The sequence below is a fragment of the Pseudopodoces humilis genome, chromosome 1, assembly GCF_049639895.1.
Source record: "Pseudopodoces humilis isolate 2021_Gansu_Grassland_sample_001 chromosome 1, ASM4963989v1, whole genome shotgun sequence".
Taxonomy (NCBI): Eukaryota; Metazoa; Chordata; class Aves; order Passeriformes; family Paridae; genus Pseudopodoces; species Pseudopodoces humilis.
Window position 1 is genome coordinate 147924792 of NC_142200.1, and position 27166 is coordinate 147951957.

A 27166-nucleotide genomic window follows, 5' to 3' on the forward strand; every position below is an offset into this window, starting at 1 on the left:
TGCTGCTGCTGCTGGATGTTTATTTGGAATCACTGATCAGGTTGGAAATGGAGTAATGCTGCAAGCCCACATAGTCTGAGTTTTTAAGGTGGTGTTTCTTCCTTTAGTTTACAGTTCCATCCTGTAATCACTGCTGACATCTCCCACTGCCCTCCCCAGTCAGACTGATCCCATAGTGTGGAACCAGCACTCTCAGTCCCACGGACATCACTGGGATGGAGCACTGATAAAAGCTTCAGTAGGACACCCTCTACCTCAGGTCATACCCAAACCCCTCCTGGCTTCCTCAAGCCTCTGGTCTGTGGGCAGGTGGACTCTGACATTCACCTGGCCATGGTCAAGGAGGCCAGGTGATATTGCAGATGCTGTCTGAATGAGAAAAAAAGTAGACAGTCTTGTCTGGCAGCCAAAAATCGACATTTGTGTCTGGCCTGATTTTTCCATCATCGTCTTGAGACAGATCAGCTAATAAATATGCTCATAAGTGTTTTTTTTCCCCCAAACCAGGTTCTCACGTGTTTTAGCTGCCCTGGGCTATGAATGTTAATCTGGAACTGGTTGCTGTTCTTTGGTGAGTAGTTTTTCTACAAGGTGAGAAGGGACAGAACTGTCTGCTGTCATTCCACAGACTACCCCATCAAGCATCTGGCTACTCCATTACCTTTCTCCTGACCTGAAGGCTCCCCCTCCATCCTCTTAGGGCTTCCCCCTCCTCTTCCCACCCAGAATTTACACAGCAGCTACAAATGGCCTTTGTCTTGACTAACTTTAAACTTCTACAAATGAAGAAAGATCATGGCCTTGTGCATGTGGCAATTTGCAAAAGGAAGAGGAAAGTTGAGGCTACAGTGAAGTTGCGTGGCACACACTTGTCTTCATGGCTATCAGCAATAAAGTGTCAGGAAGAGGCAAAAATATCCTGTCAAGCTGTTCCTGTGAAAGGTTTTGCCTCTGGGGGTTCTGGGTTTGCAGGGGGAAAGGAGCCATCCCCTGAAGAGTGGCTGATGGAATAACTGCGCTGGACTGGGGTGCTGGGTTGGGATCATTGAGCAAATGCCTGCACTTCTTTCCTGCAGCTCCTAAGGGAGGAGGGGTTGGTCCCAGAGTCATCAGATGCCCTCTGCAGTCTCAGAAGAGTCCAAATTGTTTCTTCTCGTTCTGCTGCTTCCATTTGGGCATCTGGTAGAACTCATCCTTGGACTTCCCAAAGATATCGTGGAAATCAGCATCAGAGAGATAGCACTGCAGTGAAGAGAAAGGACAGGTCAGCTCTGGCTTTTGTAGAGCCTGGGACACTCCCATGGCTGCATCCCCTCCCCACTGTGCCAGTGCTGACCTCTGACTCCAGACCAGCATCTTCCTGTCCTCGTGGTGGGAAATGGGACATCCCAGCTTCCCAAAGCACCAGGGGAATAAAAGCCCACCAGCCCAAAGAGATGTTCCAGTTTTGAGGAGATAGCATGCTCTGGCTGGAATTTAGTCCCTGGTGATGATACTGTGGCCAGGACAATTTATGGTCCCCCAGGGAAGCTCTGCTGGCCAGAGTTTTGGGTCGTTCCTTAGGCAGCGATTCACAGTGAAAGCATCTCCCCCTCTCTCAGTCCCCTCCCCTAAAATATTCACTGGAAATGTTCACTCCCATTGCTGGAAGGGTTTACAGAAGCTCATCAGGGATACTGACAAAGGCCCTGTGGGAATGGGAATGAGTTTTTTCCTGGAATTTTGGGTAGGAGAACCCATGTGGAGCCCAGCTGGATCGTGACTCTGGCTGTGGGTGTTGGCCTTTGCCAGATCTTTTGGGCGAGACATTGGTCAAACAACGAATACAGGGAGTAGAGGAATCAATCTTTTATCCTCCTCATCAGCTTGCTTGGATTCAGCTGCAGACGCTGCCAAAATCCCTGGGCTGATTGGAAATCTGGGATCTGTAATTTCTTCTGAAATTGAAAATTGCTGAAACACAAGCTTTATGACAATTAAAAAAACCCAAACCATCTCTTCTGGGAGGAGTCTCAAATGAAAACATTCACCTACAGCTCAAGTAAAATGCAAATTCTGGCTTTGTTCTCAGCTGTGTCACCATGTCCCCCTGTCCCTCTGAGGAAGGGAGGCAGAGCAAAACAAATTCTACCAGAATAAAATATTTTTTAGAAATTACTACTTAAAATTCTTTTTTTTTTCCTGCCATAGAAACCCCATAATTACTTCAGCTAGGTTAAAACCACCACAAGGGGTCCCTGTCCACAACAGGGGGTTGGAACTAGAGGATCTTGAAGGTCCCTTCCAACTCAGCCCATTCCATGGCTCTATGAACTTCCTCACATGAAGCTCTTGCTTTTGGCAACACCTGTGTGTCCTGCCAGTGTCTCCTTGAGTCTGACCAGGGCTTGGTAGTCTAATGGACACTTTTAGCCAGTTCCAGGTTCAGTTAGAAATCAAACCAACAATGCTGTCACCTCTTTTTTAGTGGGATCCACGCCTTCTGGAAGTTCATCCACCGTCCTGTGCATCAGCACCTCCCGGGAGTAAATCCCCTCCCCGTTGGGCACCAGGGCAGGGCTGCTGTGGCTGTTGCTGTTGTAGTTGTTGCTGTTGCTGTAGCTGTTGCTGTCACCGTGGCTGAAGTGGGATTTGTACTCCGAGGAGGCATTTGCTGTACCTGAACCATCCAGGCTGGCCGTGCTGAGGGTTCTCTTGTTCAGGCTGAGGTTGTTCAGGTCCTGCCAAATGGAGGGAAACACGTCATGATGAGATGCTCTGGCAGAGCAAGCTGGGGAAGATCCCAGGATCTTTCTGCTGGGTTTGTGGGGGACTGTTTCTGGCACAGACTATCTGTAGCTCCAAAGCAGCAAGGGGAAAAGTCCCAACTAAAGCGTTAGTGCAGTGCCTCTGTAAATGCTACACCTTGGTGTTAGGACTGCTAAAAGCACACACTAATGAGAGCTCTTGCAAAGAACTGAGGATACTTACAGCAGTCTCATTCTTCTCAAGATAACATCGGGGAAGGCACATGTGGGACGACAGAAGGTGTGGTTAGATGTCTACCATGTCTAAAACATCTAAATTACCTGCACATCCCTCCCTGATGAGCTATCTGTCCTCATCTGAACCTGCCACTTCCTTCCAGCCTTCATCCTGACCCTGCCCAGGGCAGAACTGACCCGTGTGGCAATGGCATTTGGGACTGTGGGGACCTCATTTACTTTGGAGGATCCCCAATTGGGCTGTGCCCTTCTTGACCAGGGGACCCTTGTTTGAGGTCTCAAGGGCTCCACCACTGTAAACTATTCACAGAACACTTAACTGCACCCTCTTAGAGCTGCCCACACCTGAATTTGTTCTGCATTAGAGCAGCTGGACAATGTCCTGCTCACAGATGCCTCTGGCCAGAACTGGAAAAGGAGGTCTGGGTGTATTTATGGGTAATTTATACCACATCTCCCTCTGCTTCCCACAGACGAGCACAGCTCTGATGCTGGCAGCCTGAGTTCCCACCCCTGCCTTGATCCTGGTGTCCCCTCCTTGGTGCAAACAGGCTGGGGGATGTGGTGGTGTGTGAACCCAGGTGTTTCCTACTTGCATGGCCAAGACACAACTCACCACTTTGATCTCGGATATGGCTGACACGTCTCCCAAGCTGTTCTTCATTTCCTCATAGGACTTGCCATCCTAAAGGGAAAGAGAGAGTTGTGAGAGCCATGGGCTGCCTTTAGCCCACACTCCTGCTCTCTGACCCACACTCCTGAGTCTTAAATCCACACTCCTGGGTCAGGAGATCACGAATTTTAAAGCCCAGTGATGGACACTGACATGGCAGCTCCTGCAAACCTCAGCCCCTGTAATCACAAGACTTCCAGAATCTGAGCTTTCACTTGAAAACAAAGGAAAAAAAAAAAAAAAACAATTCAACCTTTGTAGTTGTACAATAACAGGTGAAACCAGGAAATTTAAAGACTTTAGAGCAGAAGACAAATGAAGAGATATAATATGTACTGCTGGATTTAAATATTTTACATTTTTGATGAATCTTGCAATGCCTGAAATAATATTCCTTTTTTCCAACTTTCCTGATTAATTTAGCTAAAACAACATATTTTTTCAAAGCCTCAAGTCCTGACTTCTTGTAATTAGGTGCCATGTATTATGAGATACCTCTTATTTTCTATTAAAAAAAAATGGAATATGCTAGATAAATTGGCACAGCTCATGACTGTGTTTTCCTAAGCAGCCAGGAGATGTCAGTTCTTAACAGAATCACCCAACCAAGTTTCCCAACAAGAGCAAGCAACGTAAACACATGGACTGCAGAGAAAACAGATTTAGACCCAAAACTGAGCAAAGAACACACACCAGATGTTTCTGGGATGTCAACAGTTTGGATGGCTTGTCTGTAGTTGCTGAAGCTGCCTACAGGGGATATTTTTAGAGGCACATATTTTATGAGTTGTATCCTTGTTTTTCAGCAGTTCCTTGGGAAAAAAAAAATAAAACAAACCCACAAGTTTTGACCTTTGTTCTAAACATCAACATATTTTTAAGGGTCACTGGGAGTTGCTGTCTTATCTCTCCAGATCCAGCTGTCAAGACTGGATCCACCACCACATGGGTTGGGAAGAAAGACAATGCAAACCCAGATACAGGAAATCAAATATCTCTGTAAGAGTTTTCCTGCAGTGTGAAGTCCTGGGGAAAGATGGGAGAAAGAAATTTTTCTTTCCCAGTCATCTCCTGGGGCAGGTTTCCGTTTCTGTATGGGGAGGAGCTGGTATTTGTAACTCTCCTTTTGAAGGCTGGTGTGCAGGGACCAAGGGTGACCTCGCTCAGGAGTTCCTGGGCTCTGATGGGCTTTCCACAAACCTGAACACAAGACCTGTCTGCTCACATCTTTCATTTCACCACAGATTGCCCTTAAAGCTGGGTCATAAATTTGCCTCTGTGGCTGCATTTTCAACATTTGGTTTGGTTTGGGTTTTTGTTGGTTTTTTTTTTCCTTTATGATGTGGGTGGGTCTGTTTTCCCTCTGAACTTGACTTTACTACCCAGAGTTACCATCTCTTTTCAGCTGAAATCAAAAACTTGATTTGGAACCTAATATTTATAAAGATATTACTGTTGTGAATTGAAGCACATTTGCAAAAGCCTCAGTTTCACCACGCAGGTACTTTTTATTGGTGAAGGAGCAGAAGCTGCTCAGACAGCACCAGGAACTCATGTCCCTGCACGTGGCAGGGGGTTCAAGCTGGATGATCTTTAAGGTCCCTTCCAACCCAAGCCATTCCATGATTTTGTGAAGCTCAGGACATGTCCTAGTGAGGACATGCATCCTATATTCACTGACAACACCACCCTCCAGGCACCACTGAGAACACCACAGGGCTTTTCCAGCAACTTACACTCCATTTGTAGGGGTCCCAGGCGTTGAACCATCCTGTGAAGTTGAGGGGTTCGTAACCCTGTTTCACCAGGATGATGGGAGTTGCCAAGTCCCTCCCAGCTGGATGGGTCTTGAGATATTCCTTTGCTGAGGCAATTGCCTCGCTCCTCTCCTGTGCGTTGGAGGCTTTGCCAACCCAGAGGAAAATCTGCAAGAGGAGAAGATGTTGAAGGCCAGAGAGGCATTAGAACCTGTGCAGACACAGCTGTTTGCTCTCCCCTGCCAGTGGGAGCAGAGATAAGATTGGAAATGTGTTTTCCCAATAGGCCTCTGTGATTCTGAGCCCTCATTTACCCCCAGCCAAGGAAGATTTTTCTTTTGATACAGGCATGGAGCATAAATATTTCAGGTAACAGCTCTTGTACGTTTCTAGGTAGCTGAACCCAGTCATGGGCCGAGATCCAACTCAATAAACACCAACTAAAGCCATAACCAGCTTGAAAATATGTCAGAGGAGAAGGGGAGGAGGCTTTTGCTGACCTCTTCCCATGTGTCCAGCAGCATGACATCATCTTCATCCAGGTCCTCCTGGCAGAACCCAACCACCTCCGTCATGATGAACCGACCTGTCTGGTTGGAGCACTCAAAGAGACGAGGCTGGTAGTGTGTGATCTGCTCCTGGAACCTGCCTCATGCATGGCAGGGGAGGAAAAAGAAAGAAAGGTAGAAATATTTCCCTCCTGGCTCACTGCAAGGCCCTGAAGCTATTTGTTGTGGCTTTGAAGGAAAATTAGAACATGGCAACACACTCATCTGAAGGCCTGAAAGTCAGCAGTGTCAGGTATCAGGGGATTCTCAGACCATTTTAAATGATTTTCAAAGGTAATTTTTTTCTCCACCCCAAAAGGCAAAAGCAGAACCCTTTCCTCATCGTGGCAATGAGCCTGATGTCAGGTGAAAGCCGCACCAGATCACCTTTTTTGCAAAGGAAACGATCACCGGCCTGGAGGGCTGGAGAAATCCATGTTGGTCAAAAGCAGATCTAGTCTCCTGATTTTTCTGGGGCTGCTGCTAATAATGGCTGGAAATGGTGGTTCATGCAGCCCTCAGGACGAAATATGGGATAGGTTTACTGGGGAGAAAGGAGGATGTAGCACACCCTTGTCTGCAGGCTTTGGACCTGTAGCTCCCACATCTGGAGAACTCCTGGCCCAAAAGCCAGGAAAGAAACACCTTGGTGTGGTTTCTGACCAAGGTCTTGGTGGTATTGTGGCCTCATGCTCCCTTTATTGAAGACACAGCACCAAAGAATGAACTTTCCTGAAAAGTTTTTATCCCTTGCTTAATGTCCCCTGGCCAGGCCCAAAGGAACAAGCAGGTCACTATTACCTCTTTTCATTGGCATAAGGTGCTTTGCCTCCCAGAGCTTCCCAGAACTCTGCTGGCTCCTGTCCTTCCAGAATGGTGTGCTTGTCTCGTCTGGAAACAATGTCAGCCACCATTTTTGCCATCTCCCGCTCATCTCCGCTGCACCCCTGTGTTCAGGATAAAAGATTGAGGTGCAGTTAGGGGCAGACTGGCAAGACTTATCCTTCAGGAAAAGCTGGCTTAGTCCTCTGGAGAGCTTCAGACCTGCTTGAATGCTCTCGAGCTGATCACTCAGAATCCATTTCTAGTCCTTGAAGGGATATTTAGTGCAGCCAATGGCACCTAGAGCAAAACTCACAGCATGACAGAATGATTTGGGCTAGGAGGGACTTTAAAGATCATCAGGATCACCTTCCACTTGAACGGGATGCTCCAAGCCACATCTAACATGGCTTTGAAAACTTCCAGGGATGGGACATCCACAAGTTCTCTGCTTTGGTTTGATCTACCATCTCATCCTGACACACAGTTGAAACAAGATAAATGAGTTTGCTCTCATCCTGGCTGATTTCCTACAGCTGGAAAATCTGGGATGATTTATTCATCCAAAAGCTGTATGAACATCTGCAATGAGGTGAGGTGAACCCCAGAACAGAACCCCAGAAGAGAGGGCTGTTACTGCTGACCCTTCACAGACAGAGCCTTTCCTGGCTGCACTTTGCTCACACAATCATTGAATCATTAAGGTTGACAAAGACCTTTAAGATCATGAAGTCCGACCATCAGCCCAGCACCACTACATCATGTCACCACATCCATGTATTTTTTGAATACTTTTGGCTTCACCATTGCCCTGAGCAGCCTCTTCCAGTGCTTGACATCCCTTTCTGTGAAGAAATTTTTCCTAATATCTAGTATTAACCTCTCCTGGCACAGCTTGAGGCTGTTTCTCCACTCAATTAATGGGACACCTGCCCAAGGATTCACCTCCACGACCCAGTAGAGTCAGGAGACTCAAGCCCCACCTCAGCAATTTCAGATTCCTTTGGCTGCTTCCCGGTGCCTTGCTGCAGACTCACCTTCCCACACCACAGGTAGCAGACTTGGCTGGTGGTCAGCAGGAAGACATCGTTGGAGTTGAGGGAGGAGGCTCGGGCTGGCACCTCTGTGGCCTTTGTGTTCACCTCATCCGTGCCCCTCACCTGGAAGAGGCGGATCGCCGGCTCGGGTGCGGCTTTCTGAGCCCGGCTCGTGCCGCCCTGCAAGGACAGAGAGGGAAGGGTGGTACTGGGAGGTGAGGAGGACACACAGATCGGGGGTCTGACTGATTTGGAGAAGGCTTTGGGCTCGCAACCTGCTCACTGTTGCAATGATCAGCCATGATTCTGCACTGAGCAGGCGAGGAAATCCAAATATCTTCTGATTCCAGGTTAGATTGAAACCCACGTGGCACAACCCCCACATTTCTCCCTGATTATTGAGTCCTGACCAGCTCCCATCAGGATCCTCAAGATCCATGTGACCAGATCTTGGTGTCTATAGAGGATTTGCCATGCAAACTGGGAAAGGCACCTGTACCCTGATTTCCAGCTGTCCTCATCTTAACTGAACATCTGCCATGGAAACCATATAGTGGGACCAACACTGAGAGCTGGGGGCAGTCCCCCTCTCCCACAGCCATTTGGAATTTCTCCACCACAGTTGTCAAGGCAGCTAGGGAAGTGGGTTGCCAGTTATGTGAGGTAATTCAGGCAAGGACAATTCAAATCATGTTTGTAGGATATTTTGAAGGACCTTCTTTGGACAGCAGCTTTGGTAATTCACAGGATGACCGCCTTATTTTGACTCTGCAAAATATTTTGGGACAGAGCTGGAATGAACCTCACACACCACTGCTGGAGCTCAGGGGTGGACAGTTGAGTTGGGTCAGTCCAGGATTCTCTTTACTCAGTGTTCAGACTGTTTGAGGAGTACTAGAAATATCCCCTCTGCCAGCCCGTGCAGAGCTGGCAGGCTCCTTTCCTGAGTATCAGCCCATTTTTATTGGACTATTTCCACTGCAGCTGCCAAGCCATCGTTGGTGCTCCCACCTCCCAAAGCCACGTTACCTCATAGATGACCAGCTTGCCCTTGAAGATGGCCAGGAAGTGCCTGGGCTCCTTGCCCATTGTCACTCGCACCTGCACGGCCTCGTCCCCGTATTTCTTGTCCAGCTCGATGGCATTGAGGGCACAGGCAGTGATTTCATCCACGGAGGCGTGGCGGCCCTGGGGACAGAGAGGTGACACACACAGTGTGATGAGAGCAAGGGTACAAACCTCTTCACAATGCAACACTTGCCAATCCCCACGTGTGTAATACCATGAGATCAGAGTTAAAACTTCCAGATATTTAAATTTCACCAGCATTCTGGTTTTGTAGACTTTAGAGTTCCATGTTTGAAGCTTCTCTCTGCATGAAAATAAACTTTATAAAGGAAAGCAGAGATGTTCATATACCCACAGAACTCTAGGAACTGAAGCTTTAATGGACAATCTGACACCAAAGTTTGACCTCAGCACTGTAAGCCTCATCATCCTTAAGTCTTTCTGTCTGATTTTGCTGCTGCTCAGTCTGATGCCAGTTTGGGATCAGTGTCCATGCTACCTACAAAGGACAGCTTGGGATATTTGAAACTGATGAACAAAGGGTACCTGAGTTCTTATGGGTGCTTGGGTTGGGATTTTTGTGTGCAATTTCTTCCTTCAGCTTTAGGCTTGTACAGCAGGCACAGCAGAATTCCCTCTGCTCTGCTTTGACCTACCTGCCACATATAGAGGACGTAGTGGGGTCTGCCTGACCTCAGGTAGGTGTACAGGACCAGGTAGCAATCACCCCCGTAGAACTGCCCGTATGTCTTGGGATCCACCGGCTGCATTTGCAAGTCCTCAATCCTCCACACCTGGGGAACAAAACATCCTGGTGAGCAGCAGTGGAGTCAAGGTGAGGACAGAGCACAACCCCTTCGGCTACCACACCATCGAAGCTTCAGGTGTGCCCTCAGGTCCCGTCACTGGTCACCAGAGGGAAGAGAGCAGTGCCTGCCCCTCCTGAGGAAGTTGTAAACTGCCGTGAGGTCCATCCTCAGTCTCCCCCAAGCTGAACAAACCAAGCAATGCTTGGAAACAGGCTGATTATTGCACCCTCTGTCAGCCAAAGGAGCTCTCTCACCTCCATCTCTCCAGAGGCATCATCGACCATCCTCTGCTCAGCTGCGAGCTCAGGTCTGGCATGGAGCTGGGTGGTGTCAAACTTCACCTGCTCCACCTTGGCTGCAAGTGCCAGCAGAACAGAAACAAGAACCCAGTGAATGCACGACAACACACAAACCCTTCCCATCATCCTCACACACCACCATTGTACAGCAAGTAAAACCCAGCCCAGGCTTGCAAGGAGCCACTCCTGCCCCCAGTAAACCAATGCTGATTTTAGAATTTGCAAGAGCTCACACATTTCAGTGTGGACCTGTTGCAAGCTGGAATTGGCCATACAGCCTGTTCCAGTGATGGCTAGCTGGTAAAAATATTAGTAGTCTTCTGACAGAAAATTCTTAGTTTTTCTCAAAATCTATTATGATGGTTTGGCATAAATATTTCCCTCCTTTTAAAATGCTGGTTTCAGAAATAAAATGCCTTCATTTCTCCAGTTCATGATAAACAAAGAGAGTATTTACAGACAGCACAGAGAGAAAAAAAGATGGAGAATAAAGAGAGAATTTGCAAGGGAAGGAGATTTGTGGCTCTCAAGCTGTTATTGATGGAGATGTTCAGCATCTCTGTCACCTTCCCATCATTCATCAGCAAATTCTCTCTCTTTGGAATTGTTTAGTCTTTGAGGTTAATGCATTGTAATATTCCCTTCAGCGGTGTGATAAATACACCATTTACACCCAGTGTAAATAAAGCATCATTCCACTGACGTCAGGAGGGGATTGGATGGATGCCAGTGTAAATGAAAGCAGAAATCCTTATCAGGCTCAGCATTAGCCCTTTATAAAGGAAATTCAGAAGTTCTGCAAGTGGGAAATTTTGCATACAATTCTTCAGAGGGGAGTGACTCTCTGACAACATTTACATTTAAAGTAAGTGGCAATTTGCTTCATATAAGAAAATTCAGCAGAGCTGAATGTCATTCAGTTCATGAATCCTTTCCATCTACTGAAGAAGATGGAAAATAGAAAGCACATTAGATTTTTGAGACCCTGAAGGCAGGAGACAGTTGATGTGAATGACGTTCCCTCAGCTATAGCTTAGCACAGGTAGGAAAGACAAACCCAGGACCAATGTGCTCACCAATTTTGCCTGTAGTGTAGACCTTGCCCAGGCCTTGTGTTTCATTCTTTTCTGTCCACCTCTGGAAGAGCTGTTTGAACATGGCTGACTCTGCTCCATCATTGATCACCTCAACGTTGGTGGATGAAGGATAGCCTTTGGCTTGGATAAAACCCTGGTGGGGTTCAGAAAGGTCATTAGAGAGTTTTTTACAGACATGAGAAGAGGGGTGTGGACCTGAACCAGCTTGAAGAGTGAGTGTCCCTCACTGAACACAGGGCAGGGTTCAGTCCAAGATTTGAATTCTGACTAATCAGAAGTAACTGAAGACTCTTGCTGTAGTATCCATATTTACTTCTGTCTTTAGGGGACTGAACCCTACCCTTACTCCTTTTCTGCAAACTTTTTGTCCCTCTCTAAGCCAGGAAGACTGCCCTGCCTGGTAGCGAGCATGGGAGTGAAGGGGTGGAGGCAGCTCAGCATCCCCAGAGCATGAACTCTATTCTGAAGGGACTAAACTCTCACAAATCTTTTTTATTATTTTTTAACTTTTTTCCCTGAACCCATATTATTTCTTTGCAATAGTGCTACCATTGAGTTAAAAGACTACTTCAACGAGGTGCTTGATACAATATGAGTGTGAAGAAAATGTTCTGTGTTCTGCCACAATGCCAAAATCCCTGCTCAGTTTTGGGAACATCTCCTGTGCTTATCTCAGAAGGCTCCAGGATGACCCAAGGTGCAGTGCTGGCAGCAGTGGTTCAGGGAAGGAGCCTGATTGTTGCTCTCTGAGCATCCAACTTCTGCTGTAAAAACTGCAGCCACACACTGCCCTCAGGAAAAAGCACAGCAGATGGTCCTCCCCTCCCTCCCACCTGCCACACTGAAAGAAAGACACATCTTTTGTTCTACATGTGTAGCTCAGGGCCAGAATTTGCAGAGATGATTGCCTACTAAAATGAGCTTGAGTCAAGCTCTTGAAAGGAGCACAGAGAACAGTTAGGTAAGTTCTAAGACAAAGTTTTTTAAGCTTATCTTCTCCGAGACAATAGGTACAATCCTATTGAAGCTGGGTGTCCCCAGGTAGGACCTTACTGAAGATGGCACCACTGAACTTCAGTATCTCCTAATTAGATCTTATGGAAGATGAAGCCATTTATGGTCATCCCATATGTAAATGTCTAATTCCCTCATAGCCTCAACTTCCAACATGCCAACTTGTAAAAAAATACCAAATACCTTTCTTGCTCAGGCTCCCTTGATGTTAATTTTTTCTGAGAGGAAGAGAGGAATGCTCTGACAGAAAATAACACATGGATGCCAGCACCCCTTTATTATTGGTTTATGCACCTTTTGACCATGAATTTGTCTAATCCTATCTTGACCCTGCTGATCCTCTCTGACTCCACCATCCCTTGAACCAACAGTTTCTAGAAGTTCACTATTTACCACGTAGAAAATTATTTTCTTTATTTTCTGTAACTACACTTATGGCTATACTTTATTTTCTTTAACCATATATATGGTTATTTTCTTTAACCCTTTATACTTTATATATACTTTATTTTCTTCAACCTTTTTTTTTTCTTAGTTTTAGTGGCAGGTCTTAGTTCTAGCCCAATTTGATGCCTAACAATTTTGTGTTTATGTCATCATGCCTCCCCTAGACATTTAACTTCTCTCTCTGTTATTACACAGGCCAGCTCCCCAGGGCCTACACTTAATTGTAATTAGTGGTCAGACCTAGATCAGCACATATCAGCCACCCACAACATTATTTGCACTCTATTACAACTCACCACAGCTCGAGTGAATGCTGCTTTTTTCTCTTCTGGGCTGGAGGCTTTTCCTCTCCAGACATAAATTTTGAAGCCACCTTGGTCTAAAATGTAGCAGTCCTGGGTTAAACAAAAAAAAAAACAGGAAACAGAAGAAAACAGATGTGAAAAGCTCTTGCAGGAAAAGCTCACCATTTGTATCCTAATCAGGCTGGATCCTTCTTGAAGATTTAGGTTAAATGTATATCCAGCTCATTTCTCTGCCTTGCAGAGCTCTAACCCTGGTGCAGCCATTATCAGAGGTGACAGAGAATGAATTTCTTATGGTTTATAAATGGAGTACAGCTACCACCAAGCCCACAGGGCAGGGCTTCTCACAGGTGTGGGCACACCTGGCCCAGGCTGCTGATTTATAATTGTAGCTAGTTAAAGTCTGTATTTTTCTTAGGCATTGCTCAAAACTGGCTATTACCACCGCATAGGAGGTGTTCTCAAACCAAAACACCACCAGCTCTAAAAGGGGCCAGGAGAAATATATGATGAAATATCAATCCCAGCCTACTGCTGCCTGCATTTATGCCCATATCTGCTACTAAAGGAGTAGGAAAGGTCCAAGTTAGACATCTTCTGCATGAATATTTTGTCCTCATTGAGATCCCTGATCTGGAGCTCAAGGTGTTGTATTGCTGTGAACGCAGCAGGATCCCAAACCCAAAGGGGATGAGGTGTGTGCTGAGCCCATCCCCACTGCAGAGAGCTGGTGCTCCAAGCACAGTGGGACCAAAGCTGCTCCTTTTTCAAACTGAACTATGAAAGAAGAAAAAAGGCTTTATATGTCTGCAAAGGGAGGCTGAGATTTTAACAAGGCTGACATCAGGATGAAAAGGGGAGCGGGAGCCTTGCGGCACAGTGCTGCGTTGGAATAGGCTGGTCTGCACTGCAGAGAATTAAGGATGAGCAATTCTCTGCCAAATTTTAGTCAGAGGAAAAGCTTCTGTTTTCTGAAAAACTCTGCAGAGAGGGTCTGTCAGGAAATCTCCTTCCAGGGTGGGTCAATGAGACCAGCCACTTGCTACGGCACGAAAACAAATCTCCCTGGTTTCGTGAGCAGAGTATTTATTTGCTCTGGAGTCAGCAGAGGGAAGGCTATCCCTGAACATCAGGTATTAAGAAGCCTTCATTCCATCTGGAATTTATTCCTGGTATGCAGCTCTCCCTCACTGTGATTGCCAAGCTAATATAATCCTTGGCTGAGAGCATCAATTTGCCATCTCTTCTTGGAACAGCTTCAACACACCACCTACCTCCGGCTGCTGAGACTGTAGCAGGGCTAAGCTGTCCTAACCTAACAGCAGGGCTAAGCTCTCCTAGAGATGGAAGGCCTGATAATTTTCAGGAAACAGGTGCTCAGCTGAAAACAAAGTGAGCCACAGCCTCCTTTTCTCACAATAAAGACCACTCTGGCTTTTTCTCACCTCGTGGTGGAGCAGATCCTGCGTCAGGGGCCGGGTGGCGATCTCCTGCACCACCAGGTCATTGTCCTTCTCATAGACACTGCAAGACAGAGCCACGGAGCTGAGTTAGACCCCACAGAGCCCTCTGTGAGAAGGGATGGGGTTTGGAGCACAGCCCAGGACTCACTGGTAGAGTCGGACGTTCGCTTTCTGCAGCTCGTCTGCTTTGGTGTCGGGGATGGCGTCGCGGAGCTCCCCGCGCCTCTCGCCCAGCACCATCCTCATGATCTGCATCAGGTCTGGGGAGTCCCTCTCGGTGTCAATGATGCCAATCTGAGCACGGCCGCCCCTCTCGCTGTCCCTGATGCTCCGAGCCAGAGCCAGACCCTGCACAAGGACCCGCAGGGGTAAGTCCTGACACACACCACAAACCCAGCCAGCCCCTGACCCCAAGCAGTGACTGAGAACCAACAGCCCAAGCCAGATTACCACAGCTCTCTGAAGCTCCTAGTGTCCTCCAAATTCAGCTATTAAAGAAGCAGCTATGTCTGTAATGCCTGATCATTAACTAACTCATAGGAAAATATTGCTAATTGCAGTCGCTGCTGATGCTGTTCCCGCAGGGCACAGGCACGTGGGAGCCACAATAGGCACTGCCTGTGTGTGAGTGTGCACCAGCAGGTCCAGAGGTCTCATGGGGTGGTCTGGGGGAGAGATGAACACATGCTGAGGCCACCGAGGCAGGATGCTGCAGAGCTGCAGGACCCTGGCCACCCCGCGGTGTCGTTTTACATTTAAATGATTCAAGTGCTCAAAAAACATGGATGTCTTCTGTGAAAAAAAACAGTGTGAAATGTCAAGCAGCTAATTAGGCTGAAATCTCCATCTTCAACTGAATTCTTTTGTTCCCATGACTCTTACTGCAATAGCTTTGAAAGATTCCTCTGTTTATCAGACATAGGGAATGACCTGCTTGAGGCCCGAGATGAACCCAGCAGCTGTGAACCTGCTCTCCCTCTTGCACTGAGGACTGCTTTGTGTCTTCTTCAGTATCCATAGGATCTCCACTGTGCCCTGAAAATGGCATTCCCTGTGGAGATTCCCCCTCTCCCAGTGGAGATACCCCCTCTCCCAGTTCATCAGGGGATACCACACACAGAGCAGACCCACCTGCCTTTTAATATTATAATGACCACCACCATCACCTTTGCTGATGGCCCACTGCTCTATCTTGCTTTATTATATCTCTGTATCTTGGTTCCTGTATCAGTAAAATAAGGATAATGATCCCTTTGCAAAGTGCCTTCAGAGCTACAGATCTGACCTATCAGCACCTGGATAATGTATTCCTGCTTGTCTCATACTGACCAAACCAGAATTCCCTGTTGATGCTGTAAACAAAAAATTAAAATTAATCTACCCTGAGGTGGTTATTAAAGCTAAACCTGGAGCTGCTGGCTTTCTAATCCTATGCTGTGAAAACAAGAGGGCACAGGGGGATGGAGATGAGCTCCAGAGGGAGCTGGATGACTTTCTGGGGCTGGAAGTAACAATGTGCCCTTGGCTGCCTGTGAAACGCAACCTGAGGCCAGGTCTGAACTGGAACAAAGCAATTTCATGGGCCTCTAAAACCAGCAGATGGGCAAGTAGAAAATTTGTCACTATTTACATCATCTCCATGTTGCTGCTCTTAAGATTTTAGCTGTGAAAACAACTGAGTTTTTCTTTTCTTTTTTATTTCCCCTTAGGCACCAAAAAAAGATGAAACCTTAAACCAAGTGGCTTTTGCCTGTACTCACTCTGGATTTCTCAGCAATGCTGCAGCTGGGTCCATTCCACTGGATCAGCACTTTACCAAGGTCCAGCAAGAAAACATCTCCCTTATTGAAACTGTCCCAGGAGAGTGCTACCTGCCACAGGGAAATGAGAGAGTTTGGCAGAGCAGGGAGGGCAGGGAGAGCTGCAGGTGACAAGTCACAGCCATGGCAAACCTGTCCCTGGGGATGTAAGAACAGGTTTGCAGTGACTGCTCGTTCTGCTGGTGCTCAGCACTGAGCACAGTGGCTTCTCTTGTGGTAACACCAAACCCTCAAGCGAGGACTTGAAAACTGTCCTGAAATAGAAGTTCTTGAGCAGAAATGAGATACCCACCAGGCAAATTTGCTCAAAAATGAGTAGGAAGAGAGGAAAGGAGAAATGATCCATGGGAAGAGCAAGGGCTTCTCACCTCTGTGGCTGACACGTGCTTCTTGCCCTTGACGTGAAGAAGACGCTTGATGTTGTACATGTTGGTCTCCACATGCTTAAATCCTGAAGCCACTCCTCCCTTCTTGTAGCTGTTGTGTGGTACAGAATAAAGAGTTAGCGCTGGTTAGAAAATACCTTCCTCTCTATCCTTTGAGAACATCCCAAGCTTTTGGTGACAACTGAAAAATTGAGAGGCAAAATAACCTCAAAGTCCTAAAATTGCAGTGGCGAATGTTGGGTTGCCTCACTGCTGTTCCTGGTCCTTATCATGATGTCTGTCTGCCTCTTATGGGTGTTGTGTTGCTGCTGTGCACAGAATTATAAAATCATTTAGGTTGGACAAGCCTTTCAAGGTCATCAATTTCAAGCATTAAACATCCTGGGAGGAGATGAACAGGCAGGTCAGGGATGGCAATGGAATTGTAACACAATCAAACTGAAAACCCCATTGGCCATGGCAGTGGCATCCCAAAACTGAAATATTCCATAAGCATTCAATTAAAATATGAAATAGCCTTGGCAGAAAACAAACTTCTTGCTAAAACTTTGTTTTCTTCAAAATAGTTATTCTATGAAAAGCAGCTTAGACAGGAAAGTGTTGCCAGAAGCAGAACAAAACTGCAAACAGGTACAGGACACTGTCTTTATCTGAGATTTCACCTCCCAGTTTTTTTCTTCCATCCTTGAACACACACTTTGCAGTACTCAGCACTATCACCTCATGCCCCAGTGCCATTCCCCTCTCTTGTGGCAACTTTGCACAATCACGAGAGGGCACAACCCCACCACAGCAAGTCCCACAGCCCTTTTACATTAAAAGGGTAAGTCTAATCCACTCTTACATATCCTAGACCATTTTAGAAAACAGATCCATTGTTCACACTACAGTAATAATTGACACAATTGCCATTTAGAGGAATTGCCATTCAGGGGAAAAAAGAGACAATTGTTGATTGTAGTTTTTTGCCATGTGGGTAATAGATGTGTTTTATCGTGGCTGGAAAGGTACTGGCTAATGTGGCCAGAAACGTCAGACTCACAGCACTTTAGACTTGTTTGGCCCAGTTTAAGGTATCTACAGAAGGATGTTCAGTGATTAGTCCACCTGCCAAGACGTGGAAAGAGCTTGCTTTAATTTCTCATTCTGCCTCAGACTTCCTCACTGACCACAGGGATGTGGCTTAGACTCAGATGAATTCTAATTCATGCTGATTTCAGAGGCAGATGGGTTTCCAGATAGACTGGTTTTGAGCATCTGATTTTCAATCCTTCATTGCCCCTTACTCATCTTTAAGATGAGGCTAAAAGCACTTTTCTGTCTCAGAAAAGTTCTGAGATTCATGAGAGGTTGTTGAGATGCACAAGACAGAGATATCCAGCCAGACTGGGATGGAGGATATTGACCCAGGATGGGTTTTCATCTGAGTTTCCTCCAGCTGCTGGAAACCAAAGCAGAACTCAGGGTGTTATTGCCAGTGAAGATCTTCCTTGGAGAACAGTAATTGGAATCCTTCCAAAAACCTCAGAGTGAGCAAAGACCCTGGGACTGGATTCAACATATCAGCATATCATATATTCAACATTATCTTTTAGATGACACAAGTTCACTCAATTTTTCCTTCCACTACAGGAACATTACACCCAGCATGAGCCAAATCAACACTTCACTTTAAGGTGGATATTACTCTCAAGTGCTCTGAATATGCACTTGAAAGTCTGTGGAGGAGAGGAACGAAGACCCTGAGGTGAACAAAGGGAAGTTAAGATTCAATTACTGCAAATATCTGGGAAAATGACCAGGGGAACAGAATGCCATGGCTCCAGACTGAATGCTATAAATAATTCCCTCAAAATGGGAATTCTTCGCTCTGAATTTTAACCAGCATCAGGGCTGACCCGTATTTTTCACATTTTCGAGACATGGATATCTCTGAGAGACGTAGAGAAGCAGAGAGGACCCCAGGGGCCATGACCCACCTCGATGTAGGTCATTTGGAGCTACTCACATGATCCCATTGCGGAAATAGCTCTGGAAGGTCTCGGACTCGTGTCCCTGCACCTCGCGGTGCTGCACGGGGCTGCCCCCGAGCGCCGTGTCCAGCTGGGTGACGTACATGGCCGCGGCACCCTGCTCGTCCTGGGAGGAATCCTTGCCAATCCAGTAGTGCAGATCCACAGCGGAGCCACGGGACGTCCTTTTGGTCTGGAAGAGGTGGGAAGGACAAGCCAGGATGAAGGCACAGCCCATTTTTGTGTGGGAAAAGCAAGTGACCACGGAGCCCTTACCCAGTTCTGCCCTTCTGCTTGGCAAGGGGAGAGAGGACAGAGCCTCAGCTACTCCCTGGGAGCTCAGCCTGGAGCTCTCCTTATTCAGCAGAGTGATTTATGGATTTTATAAACTGAACTGAAGGATGTTTCTGTCTGATATTATTTTATAACTCCTATCTATTATCAAGGAAAACTGAACACCTTTGCAATTACAAAAATTAATGTGTTCAGCTTGCCCTACTATTGTATATTTTGATATTAAGACTTAAAGCAGATTCTTCTTATAGATCACCTTTTGAAATGCAGTGCACACTGCTGTTTATTTGCCTGGGATGTTACTCTTTCTTTCCTGTTGTCATTCTCATAGCACATGACAGAGCAGCACAAACTGCCTCGGAATTCCTGCTGAATTGCAAAACAGACATAACTCCAAATGAAGCTGAACCAGTGTGTGCATGCTGGGATTTATCTTATTACAGGAAACCCCAGCAGCCTAGAAAAAGGAGGCAAGCAGGCTGAGAAGAAGGCGTGCTCAGTGTTATTTGAGTTGTGCCAGTTAATTTTCAGCACCCACTGTGTTAAATCCCATTGTGGACACCTGGGAAAGGTAATAAAAGCTCATTTTCTAAGCTGGATTTGACACTAAGTTCTGTTTATTTGCTTTGTGCAGTGATACCACAGTGAAACACAGCAGAAGGAGTTGAATAAGATACAGTTCTGTTCCTCAGGCACAGATAATTAATTTGTGGAAAAATTGTTCAATTTAATACATTGCTACTGAAGATGATCAAAGTCCTATTGTCCCACGGAAGATCTTTATTTGAAGAGACTCCAGTAAAGAAGCAGATTACAATGATGAGTGTTTTACCCTCCTGTCTTCCAGGGAAAAGGAGAATAGTGGGCTGATGAAGGGCTTTTCTGCCTGGGGAAGTTGTTGCTACAAAAGCTGAGCCTGTGAGCATCAAAATCCCTATTTACACTGTCAGGTCCCTGCAAGGACTCCAGTATTCTGCTCTAAGCGTGTGTTTGTAGGCCTGTAACTCAGGCTTCCAGCACTCAGAAGGCACCCCAAAGGCACATGTGTGGGGCATTTGAGACACATCCTGTGCTGCTGTCCCAGCCTGCTTTCCCATCCTGGCATATGGTGGATGTGCAGTTGGTTATTGTGGGGCACCAGAGGCGTTGCTGCCTCTCCACCGACAGAGAGGTTTGCAGGAGGCACTCTCAGACCCAGGAAGTGGGAAATGCTTCTGGTTTCCACCATATGGATGGGGTTTGGTACAATGGGACCTGGGTTGCTCCATGCAGATGAAGAGATTTGGAAGGGATTTTAGGAGGTGAGTGTAACACATCATCCTCCTCCCATAATCTGAGAACACGAGGCAGTTTGCACAGAGCTGGTTCTCAGCAGCCCTTCACAGCCAGCCCAGGCTCAGGTTGCAGGTAGGTCTGGACCAAATTTGGGTGTGGCTGAAGTGTCCTTATGGGAACATGAGATGGGCTACTTACGTGACACACGACATGGAACATCTTCACACCCCACATCACCTGCTAAAAATGAGACCCTCCAGCTGGTCACATCCCACATCCCCCAAAGACTCCCATAAATCATTTAAATGTGGGCCTTAATTGAGTTTTCCAGGAATGTACTGGTCATTTTGCCATGCCTGTGCATGACTCAGTTGACTGGAAGATAAACACTTTTAATGAATTGCTAAGTTAATGGCTCCTCTGAACTGATTTACTAAACAGACAGTGTTGTCACAACAGCCATGTGAAGTTCAGATCCATGATTAGATGGTGAACACAACCACTTCAACAGTGCTTTTTCCACAGGACAGGAACCAAGGCAGATCTAAATAAAAACGGCTGAACCAGTTGCCCAACAGATACCAGTGTTTGCTGTCTTACTTACGTGTAAAATGATGTAACAGTCTCCTTCAAAAAAAGTCCCATAAGCTTTTTCAGGTACAGGAACCATCTTCATGTTCTGTAAGGAAATCAGAGTGGGGATCATTGCTAAAAGTGAAAAGCCAGAACTTGGTGAGTATGAAACAGGACAGGCTGGGGTGGAAAAACAATGAGGTGACAATCAGGGTTTGGAGAAGGGAGAATCAGGGATGAGTTTGTGAGCTAGGAAAAGCCACTTCTGGAGGGAATATTCAAAATACTAAGGTGTGAGAACAGGAAAAGGATGATTTTGCTTGGACAGAATGACAAGTATGTTTTAGTCTCCTTGCTTTTCTGCAGCCCTGTGGATTTAGACCTGGGGCTCAGGCTAAAGTGCTCCAGAGCTTGCATTTGTAGGGAATTTCCCAGGAGAGTGAGCACATCTCATCCTAGGTTTAGTTTTGGGCACAAACTAAGGTTTTACTGAGTTTTTACTCAGTGCCTGTGAGTTCAAGGACAGCTTTCAGCACTTTGTTAGGATAACCAGTCTGCTGGAGGTTGAGGGCAACCAGCAGTGCTGAGAAAAGAGAGAGCTGAGGACAATGATGGTCCCTCACCCCTCCAGATTGCAGATTTCCTCTAGCACAAGTGCATAATTAACCAGCCATGCCTGCCCAGCACAGGTGCCTGGCTGTGCCACCCACCAGTTCACATGCAGCTCCTGGGCTGGAGCTGGCTCTGAGGCTCCTGAAATTAGAGACACACATTCTTCTGCTGGCCTGACTTGTCTCCCAGCATACCAGCCTGACCCCTGTGAACCCACACAGCTCTAATTACAGATCCTCTGGAAAGCAGCTCAGTGCAGTGCTTGGGAGAGAAATGGAAAGGTGAAGACCCTGTGATATTTGGAATGTGGTTGTGACCTGCTGAATATCACCTGGAGACATTGGAGACTCTTCCCACTGCTCCCCTGAGTGGATTCTGCACCTCAGTCTAAACCCACTCTCGTTGCAGGGGAATGTTCTTGGTGAATTGGGCCAGGAAAAGGCAGAATTGAGCACAGCTTGGTTCCAATCCAAAATCAGATACCACCACTAGCAAAAAGGCAACCTCACAGGCTGCAGGAGCTCTCCTTGCAGTGACAGAGTAGGAAAGGCAAGGAAGAAATACAAATAGACTCCATGGAATGCCTTTGCTGCAAAAATAGGTGTCTTCCCCATGGCAGCTGCTGGTGTGAACTAAGGCTACCTATGGATAACCCATCTTGGTGAAACAGGGAATTTCTGGCATGATAAAGCAGCCTTGCATTGATTCCAAAAAGGGGTGAGAAAAGCCTCCAGTGCTAGAGGAATTCTTTCAGTCCCACCACATTCCTGTTTCCTTAGTAAATATTATCATCTCCGTTTTACAGAGCAGAAAACCAAAACAATAACATGTTGAACATTTCATGGGGAAATACTGAGTCTGTTTCCCACTGTATCTTATCTGTAGGTCCCTCTTTTCCCACGCAGATTACTGCAAGAATTCATCTTCCTTGAAACATAAACACACAGATGTGCAGAGGAGATGTGACAGAGGACATGTGCCATCACTCTTGTCCTACCTCTATGCCCCATATCTGCAGTCCCAGCTTTCTCTCGATGGTTGGGAGATTTGTGTCACCGTCTGTCATCCTGCAGTCTGACCTAGAAGGCAAAGGAAGAAGAGAGCCCAACATAATTATATGATTAGATGCAACAGTGAGTGTGCTGGTCAGCTGGGTTCCTCTTACTGTCAGAGCAGGTTTAATACAGAAAATCCACACTTTAAAGTGTCTCTGCCTCTTTGCTATTAACAGTTAGGTGGGATGAACCCCTATTCCCAGGCTATCCATGCTCACCAAGCAAAGTGTAGGATCACAGCCCAGCAAACACTGGATAGGACACTGTTGTTTGGCTGGGGGATTATTTTCCCTGGATTTGAGCAAGGTGGAAAGGATCCATTGGGTTGTTGGACCTGACTCAGGACTGGTTTGTCCCCACAATGGTATGAGGGGTGGAGGAGACACGAGTTGACCTCCAGGAGTCCTGTGCCCTCCTGGGCCAGTCACTGGAGGTCAGGTCAGGTCAGGTCCCCTGGCCTTGGGGCACTGGGAGCCCAAGGAATGAAGCCCTTCTACTTGAGGCCAATATTCAGGTCCAAACTGAGACAGGTATCTCAGGGCACCAGGCTCCCATCTCAGTGCAGGCACAGCAGTGCACACAAGGTGATCCAGTCAATAGCCAGAATGTCTATTTTACACAAAAACCAGCATCTTCCTAAGCTCTGCTGCCTGCATGGGGAAGAAGCAGCTTTCAGGCTGCCCACACAAAGGTGCCTGAGAATATTTGAGATGGTTTTTGTGTCTTCAGCTGCCCCTCTGATGGGTGGAGGTCTCCCATCCATCCTTTATCATATCTACCAGTTGTGGGGGGAAAAAAGGAGTATCCTTAGCTATGCTCCCTGTTCCTACTGCTGAGGTTTCTGCTCAAGAAACAGCTTCTGAACCCAGCTTGTTTACAGGGCAACTTTCTGAAGCAAATGAAATCCCAAACCACCGTACATCAAAACGTGGAGTTCCATCCTATGGGAGCTGGCTCTGCTGCAGCAGCCGCAGGACAGGCTGTGTTTGTGCAGGGGCACAATCCACATCAGCCTTTTCCCTATCAGCCAGTCCTGCTCACAAATCCAGGCCCAGCCTCCAGAGAAAACACAGCTCAGTGTTCTTCTGAAGGAGGGCAAGAACAGAGATGTGATCCCTGCCAGGTGTTCACTGCTCGCGTTACGAGTGCGTAACAAGTGCTGGTCACCCTGAAGAGTTTGCACACTAAGCAAGAGCACGAAAAATGCTGCCACAGGCAGAACATTGGCCCATCCAGACCTCCCACAGCCCAGAGCTGCCAGAGCCAGGCTCCTTGCTCAGGCAGTAGGGAGATGCAGGTGTTTCCTGGGGTGTTCTGAGCACAGCCCCAGCACTCCCTGTTACCTGAGCAGGCACAGCCTGGCAGTGCTCAGCAGCAGGAGCCAGAAGTGCTCATTCCTTCCTGAGCGCAGAAGGACTGTCAGAGACTGAGTCCATGTGGCCTCAGGAACACATTCAGCAACCTTCAGTCCCTCTCACGTCCTCCAGAGAGCTTCCAGGCAGGAAGACGAACAGCAAGGACAAGAAAAGACATTTTTCACGTCAATTCCCAGAAAGGTGATTGACACCCACACAGATTAAAAGCCAGGAAGATATTTCAGTGTCCACAGAGGAGACAGACACTGTTCTAAATGGTGTCCTGACTCACCTACAGCCCTGGAGTACAGGGCTATCAGGAGCTAAATACAAAACATGGTCTTAGTTCAGATCTTTAGCCAAAAGACTTCTCCTTTCTTTTAATGTCACACTCAAAAGGTCCCTATCAAGGAAAAACCCAAGTGAAGCCTCCTTCCCTCAGCCATCTTTTTAATTTATTTAGGGTTTTTTCCTTCCAGCATCAAAACAGGAAGAACCTGAGAACAAAGCCAGCAAAGACATTTATATTTGAGGGCAGTGAAGTTTTTTAGCACCACTGACACTTCTCCCTGGGGAAGGCAGCAGGCGTCTTGCTCTCCTCCGAACAGCTCAGGAAACCTGCAGCTGGCCAGCTGTGAGACACAGCTGGATCCCTGCTTCTCCCAGCATCCCAACCTCTCCCAGAAAAGTTAACCCAAAGGATGCTGAGGTTCCTCTGACCACAGGCAGTCGTGTTGGACAGAACCTCTGAGAGACAGCAGTGCTCCACAGATTCCCAATCAAACCTGTTTGATTAAAAATGAGGACCCTGGATCTCTTTTGCTCCTGGGGATCATTTCTCCATCTGAAACCTCACAATTAGTGCTGACACCCCACTTTTCTGAGAAATGGTGTCCCTCCCTTCCTCCTAAGGGCTTTGGCTAGGGAGTGTGAGTCACAGACAAGGTTGTCTGTTTCCTTGGACTTTCCAGCTTCTTTCGGCCAGTGGCCAAGTTAGAAATAATAGGAATATGACTTATGTAATCAGACAGCTCATTTCATTAATGATTTAATGTGGAGTTTTAATGATCCCATAATTCAACTCCTGTCCAGTCGTGAAATCTGGTATTTATGGCGTGAAATCTTCCCATCTGTGCTGAAATCATGAAGGGCAGAAACTTTTGGAAATTAAAAAGAAGAAGATAGAAAGGGAGTTAAGAGTCTTGGGGTTTCAAAAGCAGTGTCTGGGGCAGCCTTGCCTTTATCTCAGTCAAACCAGTTTTGCTCAGCATGAGGTGAAACGCAAATTGGCAAGAAGTGTGAGTCAGCTGCCTCTGGGGCAGGAATTCACCAGGGAAAATCACTGGTTACGTGGATGGATTTGCTTCCTTCTGCAGACACAGCTTTACCTGGGAAGGGAGGAGAGAAGCAGCTGTAGCTCACATCTCTGCCCCACATTAATAACCTGCAACTTCGATTTCCACCTCCAGGGCCAGCCTATCCTATTGCCACCATTTCCAGGGAAATCTTCCTCTCTCTGTGGGAAGAGGAGAAAAGTTCACCCCATGAATGTGGGCTGAGAGGTGGCCACTGCACAGCAAAGGCAGCTTCTGCCTTGGAGCTGCTCTGCTGGGTCATCACCACTTGGTTGAGGTGCTGTAAATCAAATTGCAAAGCTCAAATTCTGCTCTTGACTGAGGACAGAGAACCTGGAAACCGAACATTGGAGCTGGCCTTTGACTGCATGTTACAGCCAGGGGCGCCTGGATCCTCCAAAGTTAAAGTCAAAGCTTTTCCTGTCACAATCCGGGCAACAAAGCTGGTGGGCGAAGGCAGATGGGTCTCCCTTACACCCCCTGCCCTCTGTGCACTGACAAAATCACAGCAACACTCCTGCTTGCTAAATCCAGGCCTCATCCCCTCTCCTACCAGCACAGCAAGGGGAAAAGCTTTGCCTTCAGGAAGGACTACATGACTAATTAAGTGTCAAGGTCACTCCCAAGGCTGGTTAATGATTAATAGCTGGGTGGAAGTGGCAGCAATCACTGCTCCGTTGGGTCAGCTCGGTCCATGCTGGGAACCCAGACCTAGCAGGATGTTTCTCCAGGCAGTCTTGGGCTGTTTGGGTGGGGAGGAAAAACCAGGATTCAGAAAGGGGGCAGGGGAACGTTTCAAGCTCCTGAAGCACACTCTGAATTCAGACTGCTTTGGCTTGCCTGGGTTTTGGCGCGTGCTTCCTGGGCTGTAGTCAGGGTAATAAAAAACCCCCAGTGAAATGACTAATGCTCTGTACAGCTTTGGGAAAATAGGAAGCAGCTGTGGCTCCAGCCTTTCCAGGCTGAAAGGCCTAATTATTGGGAATACTTGGACTGGCATTAGATGAGGTAAACCAGGGGCTGTTGAATTGCTTTCATTGTCTCCACTATAGTTGGGCATCTGGGCCCAAGTAGGTGCCATTTTTTGTTTGCAGAGAGGACAGTGATTAACTCTTGTTTTGCCCAGAGGAGTGAAATTCAGCTTTTCTGCCACAGGAAAATCAGGGAGTGCCAGCTATGGGGCTTGTCTTCTCTCTCATGTTGTTACACATTGAGAGCTGTAAGACCTTCCTCCAGCCCATGCTGGATGTTCTGGAGCGTGCTGATGAGGGCAGGGAACAGGAGATGTATGGTGGGGGTGGGAAAAAAGGAAAAACCTCAGCTCATCCTGCTGCTCCAAGTCCTGTGAGGTCCAGGTTCAGGAGCTCAGTGGGCCCTCAAGCCAAGGACAGGGCTCTGCCCAGACACGCCTGGGTGACCACAGGGAGCACTTCAGCCTTCTTGGAAAGAGCTGTTGCCTGGCAGCTAAAATTACGTAAAGCAGGCCTTGAAATAAGATGCTATTTCTGATCATGGTGGGCAATTAAACATTGGAACAGCTTATTAGGGAAGCTGGCAGGCTTGGCTTTACTTAATGTCTTTGAAATGAGATGGGTGAATGGCTGGGCTGTGCTCTCTGGGCTCAGCTCCTCGGGCTCTGTGGCTGCTCAGGTGCTGCACTTCCAGCAAGCTGCTCCTTCCCATGGGATTGGCAATAAGACAAACACATGGATTGGCCCTCGTGCTTCAGCCCCCTCCACTGGTCAGAAAAGATCCCCTGTCCATGCTACAAAATCATCAGGATGGATCTTGAGACGGTTTGAAGGGATTTTTTAGCCTTAAGTGGTGCTGGATCAAAAGCTGAGATGGGGCACTGGATGGGATGAACTGAGATTTGTGCTCCTCAGGGTCAGTGGCTCTGGAGATAAGAAGGGACTTCACTGGTTTAAGCAGGGCAGGCTTTCCCCTTTTTCCATGAATGGCTGCCAGGGATCACCACTCCATGAGCTACCTGACACCTCGGGTGACTGCTGCTGTCTGTTCTTTGCTCCTGGGCTGGGATGCTGAGCCTGTTCAGGGTTAATGTGAGTGAGGACATAAGAGCCCAGGATGAAGAGATGGTTTAAT

General features: G+C 47.2%; 1 protein-coding gene across 1 annotated transcript in view; it reads right to left on the reverse strand.

The window, feature by feature from the left end:
- The window catches only part of VILL (villin like), a 33420-nt gene continuing 6254 nt past the window's right edge, over positions 1-27166 (reverse strand). Inside the window, exons 2-20 of the mRNA XM_088064119.1 lie at positions 22293-22374; positions 20715-20789; positions 18538-18734; positions 16512-16620; positions 16084-16194; positions 14472-14671; positions 14306-14384; positions 12852-12950; positions 11074-11227; positions 9953-10053; positions 9546-9683; positions 8851-9009; positions 7822-8001; positions 6764-6909; positions 5915-6059; positions 5394-5582; positions 3601-3669; positions 2457-2720; positions 1-1242 (exon numbers count right to left, since the gene is read on the reverse strand). Coding sequence (XP_087920245.1) covers positions 1129-1242; positions 2457-2720; positions 3601-3669; positions 5394-5582; positions 5915-6059; positions 6764-6909; positions 7822-8001; positions 8851-9009; positions 9546-9683; positions 9953-10053; positions 11074-11227; positions 12852-12950; positions 14306-14384; positions 14472-14671; positions 16084-16194; positions 16512-16620; positions 18538-18734; positions 20715-20789; positions 22293-22361 — 2598 coding nt within the window. The 5' untranslated portion in view covers positions 22362-22374 and the 3' untranslated portion in view covers positions 1-1128. The remainder of the gene's footprint in view (positions 1243-2456; positions 2721-3600; positions 3670-5393; positions 5583-5914; positions 6060-6763; positions 6910-7821; positions 8002-8850; positions 9010-9545; positions 9684-9952; positions 10054-11073; positions 11228-12851; positions 12951-14305; positions 14385-14471; positions 14672-16083; positions 16195-16511; positions 16621-18537; positions 18735-20714; positions 20790-22292; positions 22375-27166) is intronic.